The sequence below is a fragment of the Nicotiana tomentosiformis genome, chromosome 12 (genome assembly GCF_000390325.3).
Source record: "Nicotiana tomentosiformis chromosome 12, ASM39032v3, whole genome shotgun sequence".
In the NCBI taxonomy this organism is placed as follows: Eukaryota; Viridiplantae; Streptophyta; class Magnoliopsida; order Solanales; family Solanaceae; genus Nicotiana; species Nicotiana tomentosiformis.
This window is the reverse complement of record NC_090823.1, coordinates 99,177,128-99,194,672: the sequence shown is the minus strand read 5'-3', so window position 1 is coordinate 99,194,672 and position 17,545 is coordinate 99,177,128. Positions and strand designations below refer to the sequence as shown.

The window sequence follows — 17,545 nt, the reverse complement described above, 5'->3', positions numbered from 1 at the left end:
ACACAAGTATTTTTACGTGGAAAATACCAGGCTCAAAAGGTGGAAAAACATGACCTATTACTCAGTAGGATTTTTCCAAACACTTCACTAAATCACTGAGCCAAAACAGCATTTACAAAACTCTTTGTAAACCTAAGGATTAACTCTAATCCCGTTGTGGCAGCTAGCCTCTAACTATTGCGATAACTTCAGGTTAACTCTAACTTGAATACTCAGAGTACCTAATATAATTGCTTCTAGATAAAGCTGAAAAGTATAAATTGAAAATACCTACTACAATTGAACTAGAATAAAATACAGACGCTTGGAACTGGTTCTTCTATCTGGTTCATGTAGCTTCGGGTTCGCACACTTGAATCACATAAGAATTGCTTGCAAAATACCTTGCTATTTTGCTCTCAACTCACATTTAACTTCAGCGTTTATGCGTACCTGTAAAATGAGAACATTCTACAATATATAGAGTTAGTAGAATAAGAAATAACTAGAGTTCTAATGCTACTCTTCCTTGGTAGAAGAGTTCTAGTTATCTTCAACTTCTAGCTGCTCCCTTATCTTGGATAAAGTTCTCTTCGGGTAAGGAGTCATTCTCCTTATTATTTATGCAAGATTTTCGATCAGGAGATATCAGATATAACAACTTAAGCTTATCTCCTTTACGTACATCTTTTATGCTCGAATCTGCCCGTATCTGTGTACACTGTGTATGGACCTAATTCATGCTGAAGTTTCTTTGTCAATCATCAAAACAAACTTCACTTGGACCAACACCAGTAATTAGGTACCTTATTCCAGTTGTTTGGAATCTGTCAAATATACCGTACCATTTTCATCTAGGACTTTATGCTGTGACTGTACATGTACAGAAGAATATGATTCTTCTTTAATTTGTGCCAATATCTTCAGTTTTACCTGGATCACAAGCATAATGGCCTTTGAGCTAATTGAATTGACAGACTGCCTTTGCCTAATGATTCTAATCCTCTAATTTAGAAAGGTTTCCCTAACTAAATGATCAATGTTGATTCAAAAGACAGAAGGAAATCAAAGTACCTACATCAGACATAATCTTTAAAATGGTTTATAAGAGCAAATACAAGTTTCCTGCATGCGTTAAGCTACAGAAACCAATGTTATATAAAATTTGCATTAATATGATTTTAGACATATAATTTTTTCTGCACTAGTGGTTTGACCAGAGGACAGTGTATAGTTTATTCACCGGATAGCAATGCCAATATTATCAATCACCATATAACAATCCCTTCGTTATTATTTACTGCTGATACTGCATAAACAATTCCTGACATAATAATCCATGCATAACTAGCACGTGAATTACCAAACGACTCTTTACTTTCTAGAACAATATCCTTTTTAATGAACACTGCACAAATGTAACAATAACAACAAACCTAGTGTAATCTCACAAGTGGGATTTAGAGAAAGTAGTACGTATGCAGACGTTACTCCTATCTTGAGAAGGTAGAGAGGTTATTTCCGATAGATCCTCAACTCAAGGAAAGATGAAAAAAGAAGCAGTAGCAACGGACAGTAATAATAGCAAGATAGCAAGAAAATCGAAGCGAAAAGAAGAACACTGCACAAATCTGCAGGCGTTTTATTTATTACTAATTCAACACTTAAACTATTTCAGGCAACTTATATATTCATCAAAAAAACTAATATTATCAAGCAATTTACTACTTGTACTTCACCAATGTTTATTTTCCACTCTCATGCCCCCAAAAAGAAACCTAACTTTTAATTCTACCATATAGGGCTAAGGTCCAATTAGAACCTTCCTTATAAAGTTCCAGTCATTCTAAAAATGGGAACACCTTGTGTCTCTGTGTAGTTGACAGTTGAGTTATTTGGATTCTGAGGCCTCTCAAGATTGTCAAAGAAGAAATAGAATGTTCCATTATAGACAAGTTGTTTGGGGATCTTTTCCTACTGGAGTAGTGGAGGGCTCTCATTCTCAATTTCAAAGGTAATATTCCGCAAAAGTTGCAATAGGAATCTACGTTGATATATGACAATAATATTCTGGTTATTTGAAAACGATATGGAATAAAGCCCCACTATGAAATACGTCTTGTTTTGCTCACAAATCCCTCTTCCCTATGATTGGTAATCATGGAGGATATTTTTTTTATGTGTAGAGTAAAGGGAAATGCATTTTCGTTGAAAAGATATCTAGTGGCTGAATCATATGGGAAAGAGGAATAGCAGCTTCTTTTCTCTCTTTTTTCATTTTTTTGGGTGATGTAAAGGTTTCAAACGATAAGGAGATAGATGCATTAGGCCCTGTGAACATATTGCTGAATTGTGTAACATGACTCATGTAAGTAAACCTGTTAGCAACATATATAATCTATATTAGGCCTGCGACACATCCCGCCAAATAAGACTCGAACCAAGAATCTCTGCTTGTTCTAATATCATGTTGAATTGTGTGAATCACCTAATTAAACGGTTAGAGATTGGATAATTTGTTTATTTAAAGTTTGCACACACATTTGACGTATATGCTTCCACCAGATTGGGCATCAATTAAAAATTATCATCTCATCTCATATAATTTCTTGGATAATTTCTTCACTAGCTATTCATTAACTACACTTCCTTCCAAAGTTACTCTTATTTTTCCGTATTAGTTTTTTCAGTCTCATGTTTAAAAGGGGAAATTAAACCAGACTTTTAATTTTGCCATATAGGGAAAAGGTCATGTTAATTAGGACCAGTTTTGTGAAGTATCTATCATTCTGAAAACGAAATACTTTCATTGTCTCTGTGGTTGAGTGTTTGCTTTCTGAAAGCTTCTCAGAATTATCAAAAAGGCGTAGATTATCCCCTTTTAGACAACTTGCTTCGAGATTCTTTAATACTGGAGTGGAGGGTCCTTATTCTCAAATTTATAGTGGCTAATATTCTGGAAAACTTGCGGCAGGAATCTATGTAGATATACAGCAAAAACAGTCTGAACATAGGAAATTCAGGTTCCGCCCACACTTTTCTCCCTAAAACCCATGTTCTTTGGCTCACTAGTCCTCTTTCCAACGATTGCTAATCATTGAGAATCTCTTTTACTAACGGTAGTGTCCGCACCAACTTGCGCACAACATCTACTACCTCCCAGTAGTACATGTATTGGATAACCCTGCCTCAAAGATTATGGAACTGTGAAGTCAAAGTTTGTCATGTTGCCAAAAGTATTTATGAACAGAAAAAGTCAAGGTTCTTTTTTCTCTTGAAATTCCTTGCTAGACTCAGGTGTAAAATACCAATGTTTCTACCATACACAACCTAAATTCAGGAGGACAGTCTGCCTCATTCTTTTGTCCTCCGCTTAGTCTAATTCGAGATATTTTTCTTTGTCAAAATGATTTATGTTTTGAAGCCTTTCAACTGGAGCTTTTTTTCAATCGTCTGCTCGGATATCAGGTGGGAATTATCTTTCCTAGACAACTTTGGTGACTTCTCAGAAGTGAAAATAGGTAAACCTTTTAAACTTGTCGAGAGTGGGTTGCTCTAGTGGTGAGCACCCTCCACTTCCAACCAAGAGGTTGTGAGTTCGAGTCACCCCAAGAGCAAGGTGGAGAGTTCTTAGAAGGCGGGAGGAGCCGAGGGTCTATCGGAAACACTACACTCCTTAGACCCCACTAGTGGGATTATACTGGGTTGTTGTTGTTGTTGTTTTAAACTTGTCCAGTCATGTTCCAGTAAAAGCTCAAGTACGCAAAAGATGGATGGAATCTGTGTCTTTTGGATAAAGGGAAAAGTTTTTGTTCAAAACATCTTTAGTGGCAAGGACGGCTCCATATTGAACGCAAAGGAAATGCACCAACTATCTTCATCTCAAGTTATGTACGTAATATTTGACATTTTTGTTTTATGACAAGAATCAGGATCCTTGATGTTTACAGTGCAAAGTGAGGTCACAAATGATATATAGCTACTGATAACGCTTTGTTCAAGTGATATATTTGAAGCTTAAAATATTGGAAATTGTTGCTTACGTCGAATTGATAAAACATATATTAGCCTTCACTTGTTGGTTATTTTCTAACAAATCATTTCAAAGCTAGTATGGTCTTTGCCTGATCGAATGCACACTACTTCTGATTTGACGAATTCTTCATAAAACAATTGTGTGAATCACCACAGCTAATGCTGCCTGCAACACAAGAACTGTTATTGGATAATTTCTTCATTATCTATTCATTAACTACACTTCCTTCCAAAGTTACCTGATTTTTCCGTATTACTTTTTTCACTCTCATGTTTAAAAGGGGAAACCAGACTTTTAATTCTGCTATAGAGGGAAAAGGTCCTGTTAATTAGGACCAGTTTTGTGAAGTATCTATCATTCTGAAAATGAAATACTTTCATTGTCTCTTTGGTTGAGTGTTTGCTTTCTGAAAGCCACTCAGAATTATCAAAAAGGGTAGATTATCCCCTTCAGACAACTTGCTTCGAGATATTCTTTAATATTGGAGTGGAGGGCCCTTATTCTCAAATTTATAGGTAATATTCTGGAAACTTGCAGCAGGAATCTATGTAGATATACAGCAAAAACGGTCTGATACGTAAGAACATAGGAAATTCAGGTTCCAGCCCTACATTTCTCCCTAAAACCCATGTTCTTTGGCTCACTACTCCTTTTTCCAATGATTGGTAATCATTGAGAATCTCTTTTACTAACGGGACCAGCTTGTGCAAACCTCGATTATTTCATGGAGACCCACGCGAAGCCAGAAAATTCAATACGGGTGTTCAAAGTCTATTTTTTAATCAATAACAAGTAATATTTTATATTTTTCGACAAAGGGTATTCAGTTGACCACCCTTAGTCATACATAGCTTCGTCCCTGCCTCCCAGTAGTACATGTATTGGATAACCCCTGCGGCAAAGATTATAGAACTGTGAAGTCAAAGGTTGTCATGTTGCCAAAAGTATTTATGAACAGAAAAAGTTAAGGTCCTTTTTTCTCTTGAAATTCCTTGCTAAACTTCAACCATACACAACCTAAATTCAGGAGGACAGTCTGCATAATTTTTTTTGTCCTCCATTTAGTCAAATTTGAGATTTTTCTTTTCAAAAGGATTTATGTTTTGAAGCCTTTCAATTAGAGCTTTTTTCAATCATCTGTTCGAATATCAGGCAAGAATTATCTTGCCTAGACAACTTTAGTGACTTCTCAAAAGTCAAAAGAGGTAAACCTTTTAAAACTTGCCCTGTCATGTTCCAGTGAAAGCGCAAGTACACAAAAGATGGATCGAATCTGTCTTTGAATAAAGGGGAAAATACTTGTTCAAAAGATCTTTAATGGAAAGGACGGCTCCATGTTGAACGCAAAGGAAATGCACCATCTTCATCTCGAGTTATGTACATAATATTTGACATTTTTAAAAAAAGTATAGTAGTATATATTAATACTAAGTCTGGGTCCATATCACGAAAAGCTGTGGAACAGTGATTTAAAATCCTGAATTACGCTTGTCTAACATGGGCAACCCCCACACAAGTGTGAGGCACAAAGTAAAATCTTGGCACCAGTTCACGCATGGTAACAACTGATGAAATTCCCATATGTAGTACAATTATGACGAAGATCAGAGACACTAAATGTTTCGGCAAAAGGAGTAAAACATAATTGCATAACAAAAAAGTCCAACCAGAAAATATGGTCCACTCCCAAAGGAAACCTCAATATTCTAACAAGAAACTTTTGCATATGGAAGGAATAACATCCAAAGGAGAACATAACGTCATCATATATCCATTGGTGCAGCACCTTCATCAGTAGGGGCGCCTGCTTCAGGTACTGCTGATTCGGCGTCAGCAGCTGCATCTGTGCTTGCAGCAGGAGCTTCTTCACCAGCTAACTCAAATTCAGTGATCAATCCTTGGATAGTATCTTTATCCAACATATGGAAAGGCTCTCCTATTCCTACCACAGCAACCGTACAGTTCGTGCTTGTCAGCTTTTCTCCTTGCAGTGTCTCCCTCAATGCAAAAAGTGCATCCTTAAGCAGACTTCCTCGTGAAGAATCCGTGAAATTCTCAAACCTACGCTCCAAGTATGTTTTTGCAGCTTGCGAACGAGATCCAATGGCAAAAGCTTGATATTCAAAGTAGTTACCACTAGGGCAATTGTAATAGAGGTGAGCGCCAGATTCATCCAGCCCACCTACAAGCAGGCCAACACCATAAGGTCGTTTCCAGGATCGCTGGGTACAAACCTGCCACCAAAAAGATGTCAAGAGATTGTAGACAGAAAAGAAGCATCAGCCTTTTGAAATCAGACAGTTAAGTAGGCAACATATGCATGTCAATTTATAATCTAACAAAGAGAAGACAAATTATTGGTACTAGATGTCCTAACTCTAATTTCAAAACGAGTTCAATTCCGTAAAGGTGTTCACTTAACACAAATATCAGAAAATTCTTATAATACAAAGGACAATTTGCTGTTATTGAGGAGGCAACGGATGAAATTTCCTTTAACTGCTGTTTTGGCATCGAATGCACTACAGCAGCTCTTTTATTCCCCCTTCTTGTTTAAATTTGTTTTTTTGTGGGGAGGAGGATAAGAACTTAATAGCTCCTCTAGGGTGCTATGCTGATTGATACAACAACAACATACCCAGTATTATCCCACACCGTGGGGTCTGGGGAGGGTAGTGTGTACGCAGACCTTACCCCTACCTTGTGAGGATAGAGAGGTTATTTCCAATAGACCCTCGGCTCAGGCAAACAGAAGCACCACATTAATGAAAATATAGACAAGAAGGGACAGTACCAAAAAGCCATATAAAAGCAAAAAAAAAACAAAAAAATAGTAAGGTGATCAACAATGAAGGAAACAATAGTTAGTCATAAAAACCTACTACCAACAGAAAGCGAGATTGCGTGCCAATACTGCTGTTATGAACACTATAGACTACCTACTCTACTATCCTAATCCTCGACCTCCATACCTTCCTATCAAGGGTCATGTCCTCGGTCAGCTGAAGTTGCGCCATGTCTTGCCTAATCACCTCTCCCCACCTCTTCTTTAGCCTACCTCTACCTCTCCGTAAGCCCTCCAATGTTAACCCCTCACACCTCCTCATCGGGGCGTATGTGCTCCTCCTTCTCACATGACCAAACCACCTAAGTCGCGCTTCCCGCATCTTGTCCTCAATAGAGGCCACACCCACCTTGTCGCGAATAACCTCATTTCTGATCCTATCTAATCTGGTATGCCCGCACATCCATCTCAACATCCTCATCCCTGCTACCTTCATCTTCTGGACAAGAGCGATCTTGACTGGCCAACATTCAGCCTCATACAACATCGTTGGTCTGACCACTTTGTAGAACTTACCCATAAGTTTCGGTGGCACCTTCTTGTCACAGAAAACACCGGAAACGAGTCTCCATTTCACCCATCCCATCCCAATATGATGTGTGACATATTCATCAATCTCCTCATCCCCCTGAATAATAGGCCCAAGGTACTTAAAACTTCCTTTCCTAGGGATGAGTCCAGCCTCACCTCCCCTTCCCCTCTTTGAGTCTCACCATTGAACTTATACTCCAAGTATTCTGTCTTGGTCCTGCTCAACTTGAAACCTTTAGATTCCAAAATCTGTCTCAATACCTCTAATTGCGCGTTGACACCGTCTCGCATCTCATCAATCAATACAATATCATCTGCAAATAGCATGCACCACGACACCTCCCCTTAGATGTGGCGCGTCAGTACGTCCATCGTCAAAGCAAACAAAAAAGAGCTGAGTGCCGACCCCTGATGCAACCCCATCATAACTGGGAAATGGTCCGAGTCCCCACCCACCGTCCTCACTCGGGTCTTTACTCCATCATACATGTCCTTAATCAACCTAATGTAGGCAACAGGTACACCTCTAGCCTGCAAACATCTCCACAAAACCTCCCTCGAAACTTTATCGTACGCCTTTTCTAAGTCGATGAACACCATATGCAAGTCCTTTTTCTCCCTATACTGCTCTATCAATCTCCTAACAAGGTGGATGGCTTCTGTTGTCGAACGTCCCAGCATAAACCCAAACTGATTCTCGGAAATAGACACACTCCTCCTCACCCTTAGCTCTACCACTATCTCCCAAACTTTCATAGCAAAGTGACGTCAATTGTATGGAATATTGGAATGTGATGCTGAACATTTTATAATAGGCTTTTGGGTTTAGAAGCAAAGGAGTTAAAAAGGAACAACACCAGGGGATGGAATGTTATCCCCAGTTGTAGACTAGATGGAGGGAGAGGAACTCAGGAACTTTGGGCAAAGAAAAACCATTATCCAAATTGTAAATGACTCGTTATTGAAATGCAAATAACTGTTGTGCTTTTCGTTTATTCTAGTTGCACTCAAGGTGCATAATTGTATGGCACTGTATGGCATTTGTAAAGAATTGTATATCTCCTTGTATATGGGAACAACCCCCCCCCCCCCCCCCCCCCCACTTTTTTTTTAGAAGAACATATCAGCAACTTCAAAGAACCATTTACTTAATGTACTAGTCTTCCCCTTGAACCAGTCTTGAACTCTTGAGCTAGTGGAAGACTTTGAAGCCAATAAGCATTAAATCAACCACAACCACCAAACTCAAGGAAGACTAGTCATTTACTTAATGTAGTACTAAAGTTCAAATGATGAAGTTGCAGTAGCCATGTCAATAAAAAGTTTTAGATCAATATCCACTACGACATAAGAAAGAATCCAAAAGTAATACTTGTGTTTCATTCATGACCTAGGGCTTTGGCAGACCTTAGGCACGTGCCACTGCCAGGATATCTACCAACCACATCCAGGTATCAGTTGAACCCAAAGTAGCTCTTTGGTTGACCAACTTTCTTCTGTGGAAAGAACTTCTCCAAAATACTGTTCCTTTTCCACAAAAGACACATTTGAACTTCTCTTAATATACTAAATGTAATCAAACCTCCAATTGGTAAATTGATGCTACTACAAATGATTACCAAATATTATCAAACCTCCACTTGGTAACTTTAATGTAACTTACTCCAAGTTACTGAACAGAATAGCGTGATTATAATGGACTTACACATGCAAGGCACATCATCAATGACTTAACGGAAAGGGTTACATGAAGTGCCTTGAGTTTCCAACACTTGTAAAGACACACTCTCAAGCTTTAATAGTTATGGGAATACCCCTTATGCACTTTGTCTAAAAATATATTATTACAAATGTCCTACTAAACACTGACAGGCTAAATATTAGTTTGTGTTTTTCTTTTATTATGCATGTCTATACGCCCTTACTCCTATATCAGTTCGAAATTTGAGAGGGTTTTCTGAAAATTTCAGATCCTCAGTAAAATGTGAAATAATTCTAAAGAAGCCAGCTTGCATCACAATCACCAATGTATTCAGAGAAACAAGGCTCATCTTCACATATATATTCAGAGAAACAAAGTCGAACATTCTTACACAAATGAAATGTAATGATATGAGTTTGCGAGAAAAGAAATTGAGTAAAAGTCGAGGTGTGAGGCTATGATAAATTGTTGTGACCCTACAACAAAACACTGAAGGGTGCAGTTGAAAGTCCAAATCCTCTAAACGAGAAAATAAGGATTTCCTTTACCTGTTCATTACACCATCTAATAGGTGTAAAACTTATGGAGAGGACCAACAAGAAAGCACTTATTTGAAAGACAGTTCAAACAGAGTTCAGGCTTTTAAGCAACAAATAGCAATATTTGTATTGAAACTCAATGGATTAATGCTCAACATCACCCCAGAATAGGGTTCATCTGAAAAGAAGAATTTATTTTTGAAAAAGCAGCAATTTAGAGTATGTACAACAGTAAGTGGTAAGAAATAAGCAAACGGCCGAGAAAAGGCGTAGACCTCAGGGATTTTAGTTTCAGATTCCAGCTGAAAAAAATGCATTTCATTTTACTCAATACAAATCTATGGATGGAGAAACCAAATCGAACATCCAAACTAAAACCTCAACCCCTCAATTTCCACAAGACAAATACAAAAACTCACTTCATCAACAAACAACAAACACACACACACACACACAACATTATAACAAAAACAATTCTAAGTATAAATTAGGGTTTGATAAAATATTTTCGTACCTGAGCTTTATCAGCGAGCTGTACAACAAGTCGACCAACTGGCAACGGCGATTCATAAGAATAACTGTAATTAATACACTCCGAACGCATATATCGAGAAAGTACACGGCCGTCGGCGGTGAGTCCGGCGATGGCAACACCGATATGGTCATCAACTTTAAAGATCTTCTTCTGGTGAGATGAAAGCTCAGAATTAGCCTTGTTGACGCACGCGAGAATCACGTGCGTCTTCGATCGAAGTCCTATTGCTGCTGATCCTTGTTTTACTGCTTCCATTGCATACTCTACTTGAAATAGCCTTCCCGCCGGCGACCATGTTGTTACGTCGGTGTCGTACTGGTTCCTGAACATCTTCACGCGCTGACAATGTTGAGTGATTCACACTCTACCCTCTGAAATGGTTTACTTTGTGCTTATGGATTTTGGTTTTCTTTCTGTTCAAGGCAAAGTGTTTGAAGAAAGAGGTTATCGCTGCTACTCACTCTTTCTTCACTGTCAGTTAAAGTAGCTCGGTTTTGGGCCGAAACAGTTACGGCCCAGTCTATTAAGATATTAGCATAACACAAGGTAGCCACTTTTATGGCTGCTGTTTAAAATATAGCCAGAATTTGCAAAATGTGTAGATTTTAATCTCTATGTTGCTGCGCTTATTCTCAGTTTTATTATTTGCGCTGGTGTTTTTTCAGTCCACCTAGGTTGAAGTGATGATTAAAAAAACGCCATGAATTCCAAGTTAAGAGTGTGAGTTCAAAAGGTAAGTATCTAACTCCATCTACACTTGCTTTTCATATATACACATACAAGTTTGGAGTTAAAAGTTGTTTCTATGGAACCCGAAACTATACTACAAGTGGTTATAAGTGTAATTCTAGTATCACAAGTTCGAATCTCTCCAAGTTGAGTCTTTCCTACTTGCTGCAACCGTGCAAAAAGGTAGTACTGAAGGGGATGTGGTAATTATTCAGCAAAAAGACATTTGTGAAGAGGTTTTTTGCCTTCTCGAAGTGAATAATCATTTTCTATAATTGCACAACTCTACCGATCTGTTTGAGTTTACTACATGCATATTAGTTCACGGAATCAAACATCATGAGTTGGGAGAATGGTGTATTGAGATGATAATAACTGATGCAAAATTCTGAAAACAACCAGTAACATGATTATCTGGTACTCTTTTAGCTGCATGAGCAAGTGCCAAAAGATACCAAGCTAGGATATCTTAGCGACTAGAGTCGTGAACATGCAACCCAGAAAAAGTCACGAGACTCATTTTGATGTAAACAGAATGCACAAAAATACCATCTTTATCTATGTGATAATGTTGGATCACATTATGTCTCTTTGCTAAATGAACCGCAAGCCTCATGGAATAAGTTAAACTTGGAAGAGTGGTAAACACTAAATTATGATATTGGCAGTTCTTTGGCATGAGCAGGTGCTCCGTTCCGATCTCTGCTATATCAAAAATCACAACTTAGAAAGGAAGGATGAGAAAAGCTCCAACTACTCCTTAATTTTATCATGTATAGACATGACCGATTGGCAATCTAACAAGGACAAAAAGTAAAAGAATGCTTTTGAAAATCAGGACGAAATGAGAAAGACCATCTCCCTAATTCAAGAGATCCAGAGCGTTGGTTTGTTGGGTCTGAAATGGCAATGTCACAAGATGCAAAGAGTATCTTGGAACATCCATTCTAACAGTTAAGACATGGTATTAACCAATGCAACCAATGCCTTGGAACCCACCTTGGGACCATATTTCCTGTGGGGACTTGTTTCCATATAAAATAACAATATCGTAACATGGCAAAGAAAATATTTCAGCATGAATCCTAAACACCTTGAGCTATATGCACAGAGATAGTCTCTAAGTTCTAAAAATGCTCCAAATAAAAATATAGTTCAAGGAGAACAGAGTGAGGATTTACTTTTTGGTCCTAACAAGGCTCTTCGTTAGGTCAAAAAGAGGGCATTTACAAACCAAGAACATGAAGCATAATTGCATTTTGCGCATGCATCCGGTTCTCAGCTTGGGGGAATACAATGGAGTTTGGTGCTTCAATCACGCCATCAGTAACTTCAACTCCTCTTTCCGCTGGCAAACAATGCATGAAATACGCTTTTTTTCCAGCTAGTTTCATCAGTTCTTCATCCACCTGTAGAGAAATAACAAGACATAATGTCAAGCATGTGCTGCAGCGTTGGTGTGGCATCGATAAATGCTTCTGAATATAGGGGAGTACAAGTTTATTTTGACAAGTTAGGCAGAGTTCAACTTTGTTTTGATAATATAAAACAACGGATTGAGATTATTGTTTGCTTTTGATTCTTCTCAAGTTGTCTATCAGAACTAGAGAGGGTATCACACTAACCCGAAAACAGGAAATATAGCCATCTTAAACAATTTCTTAGAATTGGCAACAATTGCAGAACTTAATTTACTATGAAGCAAGCCACAGTAAAATATCAGAGTGAGATGCTTTTCAACTATCTATTACCCGAGTATCACTTGCTAGCAAACCCTCTCTTAATTATATGTTGCAACCTTGCTTTTTCATATTAAAAGAAATATGATTCAGGTCTCTACCTTTCCACTAATATGAAAGTCTAATCGTACACAAAGAAGTTGATGCACAAGCAGTGCCTACACAGTGAGCACCGCCCCATTAAAGTTCCAGAAAGTTCGGATAACTCCCCAACCACCCCAACAATAAAGGATAAACTGGCTCCTAGAAACCTGGATCCCAGTGGCCAGAAATGTTAAATAGAAGACCATTTGGAGCAGTTCATTAACTCCCCGCATAATATTTTCATAAACCCTCAATAAAGTCAACCTTGCTACAATAGCTTGATAGTGATAGCAAGACGTATTTTTTGAAACCTCCTAAATTGCCAATGTATTGAGCTCTCTGCCAAGTTATTTCGTGTTAGGTTGAAATAGGTATTTAATTCTCCTACTTGTACAAGCTGACTAGATCATAAGAGCCATTTCTCATGCTCCTACCTGGAATCCTTGAAAGACTTGAAGGCGATGTGCAGCTTCTTCCTTTTGTCCCATGCTGGCCCAGACATCTGCATAGACAACATCAGCGCCTCTAACGGCTTCCTTTGGATCATTAGTTATCTCAATTTTGCTGACTCCAGCCTGTCGTGCTTTCTCAACTGTTTCCTGATCAGGTTCAAAACCTTTGGGGCAGGCACAAACAAAGTGAAAAGGAATCACTGACGCCAATAGCAGCCAGGAATGCACTATGTTATTTCCATCTCCAACATAGACGACCTGGAATATGCAGCCACCACTAGGTTATTGAAATCGAATTACCAATACACAAAACATGTTTGAGATTATTTAAAAGAAATCTGAGATGTTTTGAGGTGTTTCAATTCCACATCCACCCTCAAGGTTAGATGTTTAATGAATCCCTTTTGTTGGTAAGAACAATGTAGACAATATAGATCACTTTTTGGATTTTCTATGCTCATTGTGTTCTATTTAGAAGTGGAAGGTGAGACTATATAAAGGAGTTGTAATGCCTCTTGATTGAGATGTACTCTTTTTGCATCTTCTGGGTGCATATAAATAAAACGTAATTGCTTCATCAAGAAAACTAAAAAAAAAAAAAACTAACCTTAGTTCCTTCCAGCTGACCGACATGTTCGACCATTGTAAGGGCATCAGCCATAATTTGACAAGGATGGTTATAGTCTGTGAGGCCATTGATCACAGGCACAGTTGCATATTTAGCTAGATCAAGAATGTCCTACAAAACACATGAAATACAATTGATACCAATATTTGATTTGCAGTGGGAATGAAAGAAAGGGGGGAGATTTTCCTAAACTCAGTGAACAGATAACTTGGTCTACATTTCTATTTAAGCAATGCCTAAAGAATATTTAGACATGAACTGCTATCCACTCAATTAACTTTCTGAGAAAAGCACAGCAACATCATCAAACTGCCATATCTGTAAGCTGCAGTAATAAAACTAGGTTCAAGAGCATCTTGACGGTTTGCGTCATTGTAAACCTAGAGAAAAAGGAACAAAGAAAAGAAAAGACAGTTTATGTCTGTGGAGCCAAATGTCATCAGAGATTTAATCATAACAACAAATGTAGGGCCATCAAATATAAATGGGTCTTCTATGTACGCCATCCCCTACCTCCTCCTAACTGCCCCCGGGGAAAATGAAGAAAATATTTCTTTCAACTATTATATGGAGTTGCCAAGAGCGGCTTTAAATGAAGATGCAAAAATGCAGACTTGATAGCTGTAACGCTACAACAAATATATCTGTTATGCAATGCTTCTTATAAGCCTTAATTCTAACCAAGCACCAGGAAAAAGTCACAACAGAAAACTCACCAGCATACCTGATGAGCAAAAACTCTCGCCATAATGATGTCATTATAGCGAGAAAGAACACGAGCAACATCACGAGTTTCTTCCCGTTTACCCATCTGTATGTCATCTGGTCCCAAATATATCGCATGGCCTCCAAGCAAGAAAAACCCTGTCTCGAAAGAAATCCGTGTCCTCATGGAAGGCTTAGCAAAAATCATTGCCATAGTTTTACCCGTGAATGGGAGATACGTCCTCTCTCCTGATTTTAGCAACTCTTTAACCTCTCTAGCTCTATCCAAGATGTTCAAAATAGTGGCTTTGTCAAAATCACTGATGTGTAGAAAGTCCTTCTGATTGGCAGTTGCTGGAATAGAAAACTTAAGAAGACATGTTAAAAATATCCATCTTCAACAGACTATGATAAGAACTTGTACTTAACACATGATTAGTGAGCATGTTCAGATCACATCTACCCCATCATTAAATCATCAGCAGACATGCTCTTTTAACAAATTTGCATTTTTCCTATGAGAAGCTTTATATCACTTTTCTTAGCATTCATGTTCTGAAAATTGTAGAAAATTACATGTTGGTTCTTCAAATTCATATGTTATTTACACTTTATCCTTGTCAAACCAATCTGTTTTATAAACCTCAAGTTTTTTAAATACTGGCAGATAACTCCTCATAAACTGGCCAATCAGCCACATTTACAATAGACAATACAAATGTCCATGTAGCAAAATATGTCTTTTCTTAACCAAATCAGTAATAACAAATTTTTAATTACTCACTCCACGACAGGAAGACAGTTAAAACCTATGTTGCTCGGACTCTTCAAAAATGTTACCGTACCCGTGTCGGATCCTTTAAAAATGCACTAAATTTGGAGGATCCGACACGCACCCAACAACATTATTGAAGAGTTCGAGTAACATAGGTTAAAACTAGAATATGTCAACAATTTTAAACAAAACATGCCTGGTGTTTAGCGATTATTTCAACTCCAATACTAATTACTATGAAGCAACTGTAAATACCAAAAAGGTGAAAAGGCAGACGAACTAACTAAGCGTGAGTTTGGTACAAATTAAAATGCCTCCATGGAATTATCTTATAATATGTTTTATTTTGGGAAATAGATTATTGTTTGGACATTTTGTAGTGTTTGACTGGCTATAAAAGACTAAAACTAGGCGGGTAATCTTACGGTGCAGAGGTAGCATATGACGATAATGTTCCGGTCATCATTCAGAGTATTAAAGATAAATACCAATGTCTATATGTTGGTTGGAGCGAGTGATGTGGCATATGAGTTGGGATGCCTTTAAAGGAAAAACGACTTATGTACACAAGTAACACAAGTCATTTTTCACTCTTTTGGCGGAGAATATTTTCCTTGGAGAAAACATTTTCAAAAACTCAATGTAACCAAACTCGTGAAATTGATTTAATCAACAAAAATTATTAGCGAGGAATTTATTTTGCATCTACCAAAAACACACCCAATAAGAAATGAAGTAGAAAGCATACAAGCTCAATCAGGTTAATCATCCAATGTGCATGATAAAATTCGACTTCCTAGACAATATATGAGGACAAGCAACAATATCCCTCTTAGACAAAGTTCCACCAGAACATGAGTTTTCGACAAGTAAATTAAATAGAGTATGATTTAAGCTATACACACTAACAGTGTAAAGATTTTTTACACTACCAATGTAATCTAACCTATGACAGTAGGTTACTTACTATTTTTATCAGGATACCTATTACTGCCAGGGGCGATACACGTGGTTTCAAGAGGTGTCACGTGGCACTGCTTCAAGGGAAAAAAGTCACTAAATATATGTATAAATGAAAAATTAAAAGAGAAATAACAGATAATTTCCATTACAGTTACACCACTTGAACAAGTGAGGTGCTCTAGTCTGTTGTTAACACAGTTCTTTATGCTAATGTGAGTCCTGAGTTCGATTCTCTACATATGCTTAGTCTAGGCATTTTTCTTACCTTTTTATTATAAATAATTTCTTAATAATATTCTAAAGGTCTTACACACCAAATGTTTCCCCGAGTGTGTCGAAGACAAAGCTTATCACTGAGTTTGGTGTTATAGTTAAAAAAAAAAAATCATTTGTTAGCTTTTTTAAGTGACACCGCTTACACAAAATACTCAGTACGCCACTGATTACTGCCTATCATAGAGATTTACAGGTAATTGCCTAATACATGACTTGATTGTGTAAATATACATCACAGAACTTAACTCAATTAAGTCAATGCAAAAGTATCCCTAAAATTGAAATGAAATGTTCTGCGTGTGACTACACGTTCCAAGTTTTAAAAAAAGCCCCGCATTAAAAAATGAATGAAATAAACAATTTCAACGGCAAAAACTTCAAATTAAACACAAAAACATTTAAAAATTCGAGGAAATGGAGCGGACCATTTGCAATGACGGAGGAAGGAAATGTAGCTGAAGAGCTGATTTGGCATGAGATGCGTTGACGAGTAGCCGGAAATGTGACCGGAGAAGGCGCGATTACGCCGGAGAAGTGCGACGATTGCTTGCCGGAGTGAGAGAGAGTAGAGACGGAGGAGAAGGAAGAGAGGGTTTCCGGTGACCGGAGAGAGGGTAGCTGAGAAAAAATGGCCGCCATCGTTTTGCTGAGTAAAACAGAGAGTAATTTGGTAAGTTTGGTGTAGCAGTGTTTGTTAATGACAATATTAAACCCTATTCAAGCCTAGATTTTTTAGCTACGTCAAGGGAAAGAATTTGAACATTTATGTTTGAAACTTGTAATTTAAAATAAATTATAGTATAAATTTATATAATTATAAATTATTTTATAAAGAAAAATAAAAAATTTTAAAATTAAATTATTTTTAAAAATAAAAAGCATTGTTATCTCTTAAATCGAAAATCTAATATGAGATAGCTTCAATTTGTACTTCCGTAACAATCAAAGCAGAAAAAGAGGAGCAAAGAAGAAAGCGATACCAAAAGTAATTCCCAAAATAAGATAAGATAAAAACTTACCAAAGAAT

At 37.5% G+C, this 17,545-nt stretch overlaps 2 protein-coding genes across 2 annotated transcripts; both read right to left on the bottom strand.

The window, feature by feature from the left end:
* Positions 1 to 5,571: 5,571 nt before the first annotated feature.
* LOC104105214 (proteasome subunit alpha type-1-A-like) lies at positions 5,572 to 10,663 on the bottom strand. The gene is made up of 2 exons (XM_009613465.4): positions 10,147 to 10,663; positions 5,572 to 6,249 (listed from the first exon to the last, which is right to left on the bottom strand). The coding sequence occupies exons 1-2, from the start codon at positions 10,495 to 10,497 to the stop codon at positions 5,779 to 5,781; spliced, it is 822 nt and encodes a 273-aa protein (XP_009611760.1). The 5' UTR covers positions 10,498 to 10,663; the 3' UTR covers positions 5,572 to 5,778.
* A 1,200-nt stretch (positions 10,664 to 11,863) lies between these two features.
* LOC104105212 (ornithine transcarbamylase, chloroplastic-like) lies at positions 11,864 to 17,252 on the bottom strand. Its single transcript, XM_009613464.4, has 5 exons — positions 16,944 to 17,252; positions 14,524 to 14,858; positions 13,779 to 13,910; positions 13,154 to 13,429; positions 11,864 to 12,305 (listed from the first exon to the last, which is right to left on the bottom strand). The coding sequence occupies exons 1-5, from the start codon at positions 17,155 to 17,157 to the stop codon at positions 12,123 to 12,125; spliced, it is 1,140 nt and encodes a 379-aa protein (XP_009611759.1). The 5' UTR covers positions 17,158 to 17,252; the 3' UTR covers positions 11,864 to 12,122.
* Positions 17,253 to 17,545: the final 293 nt, after the last annotated feature.

Excerpts from the sequence above, each read along its gene's own strand:
- LOC104105214 (XM_009613465.4), bottom strand. The coding sequence starts at position 10,497 with ATGTTCAGGAACCAGTACGACACCGACGTAACAACATGGTCGCCGGCG. Across the intron at positions 6,250-10,146 it reads AGCTCGCTGATAAAGCTCAG|GTTTGTACCCAGCGATCCTG; the intron begins GTACGAAAATAT and ends TTTTGGTGGCAG.
- LOC104105212 (XM_009613464.4), bottom strand. The coding sequence starts at position 17,157 with ATGGCGGCCATTTTTTCTCAGCTACCCTCTCTCCGGTCACCGGAAACC. Across the intron at positions 14,859-16,943 it reads TTCCTCCGTCATTGCAAATG|CAACTGCCAATCAGAAGGAC; the intron begins GTCCGCTCCATT and ends TTTCTATTCCAG. Across the intron at positions 12,306-13,153 it reads AAGTCTTTCAAGGATTCCAG|GTGGATGAAGAACTGATGAA; the intron begins GTAGGAGCATGA and ends ATTTCTCTACAG.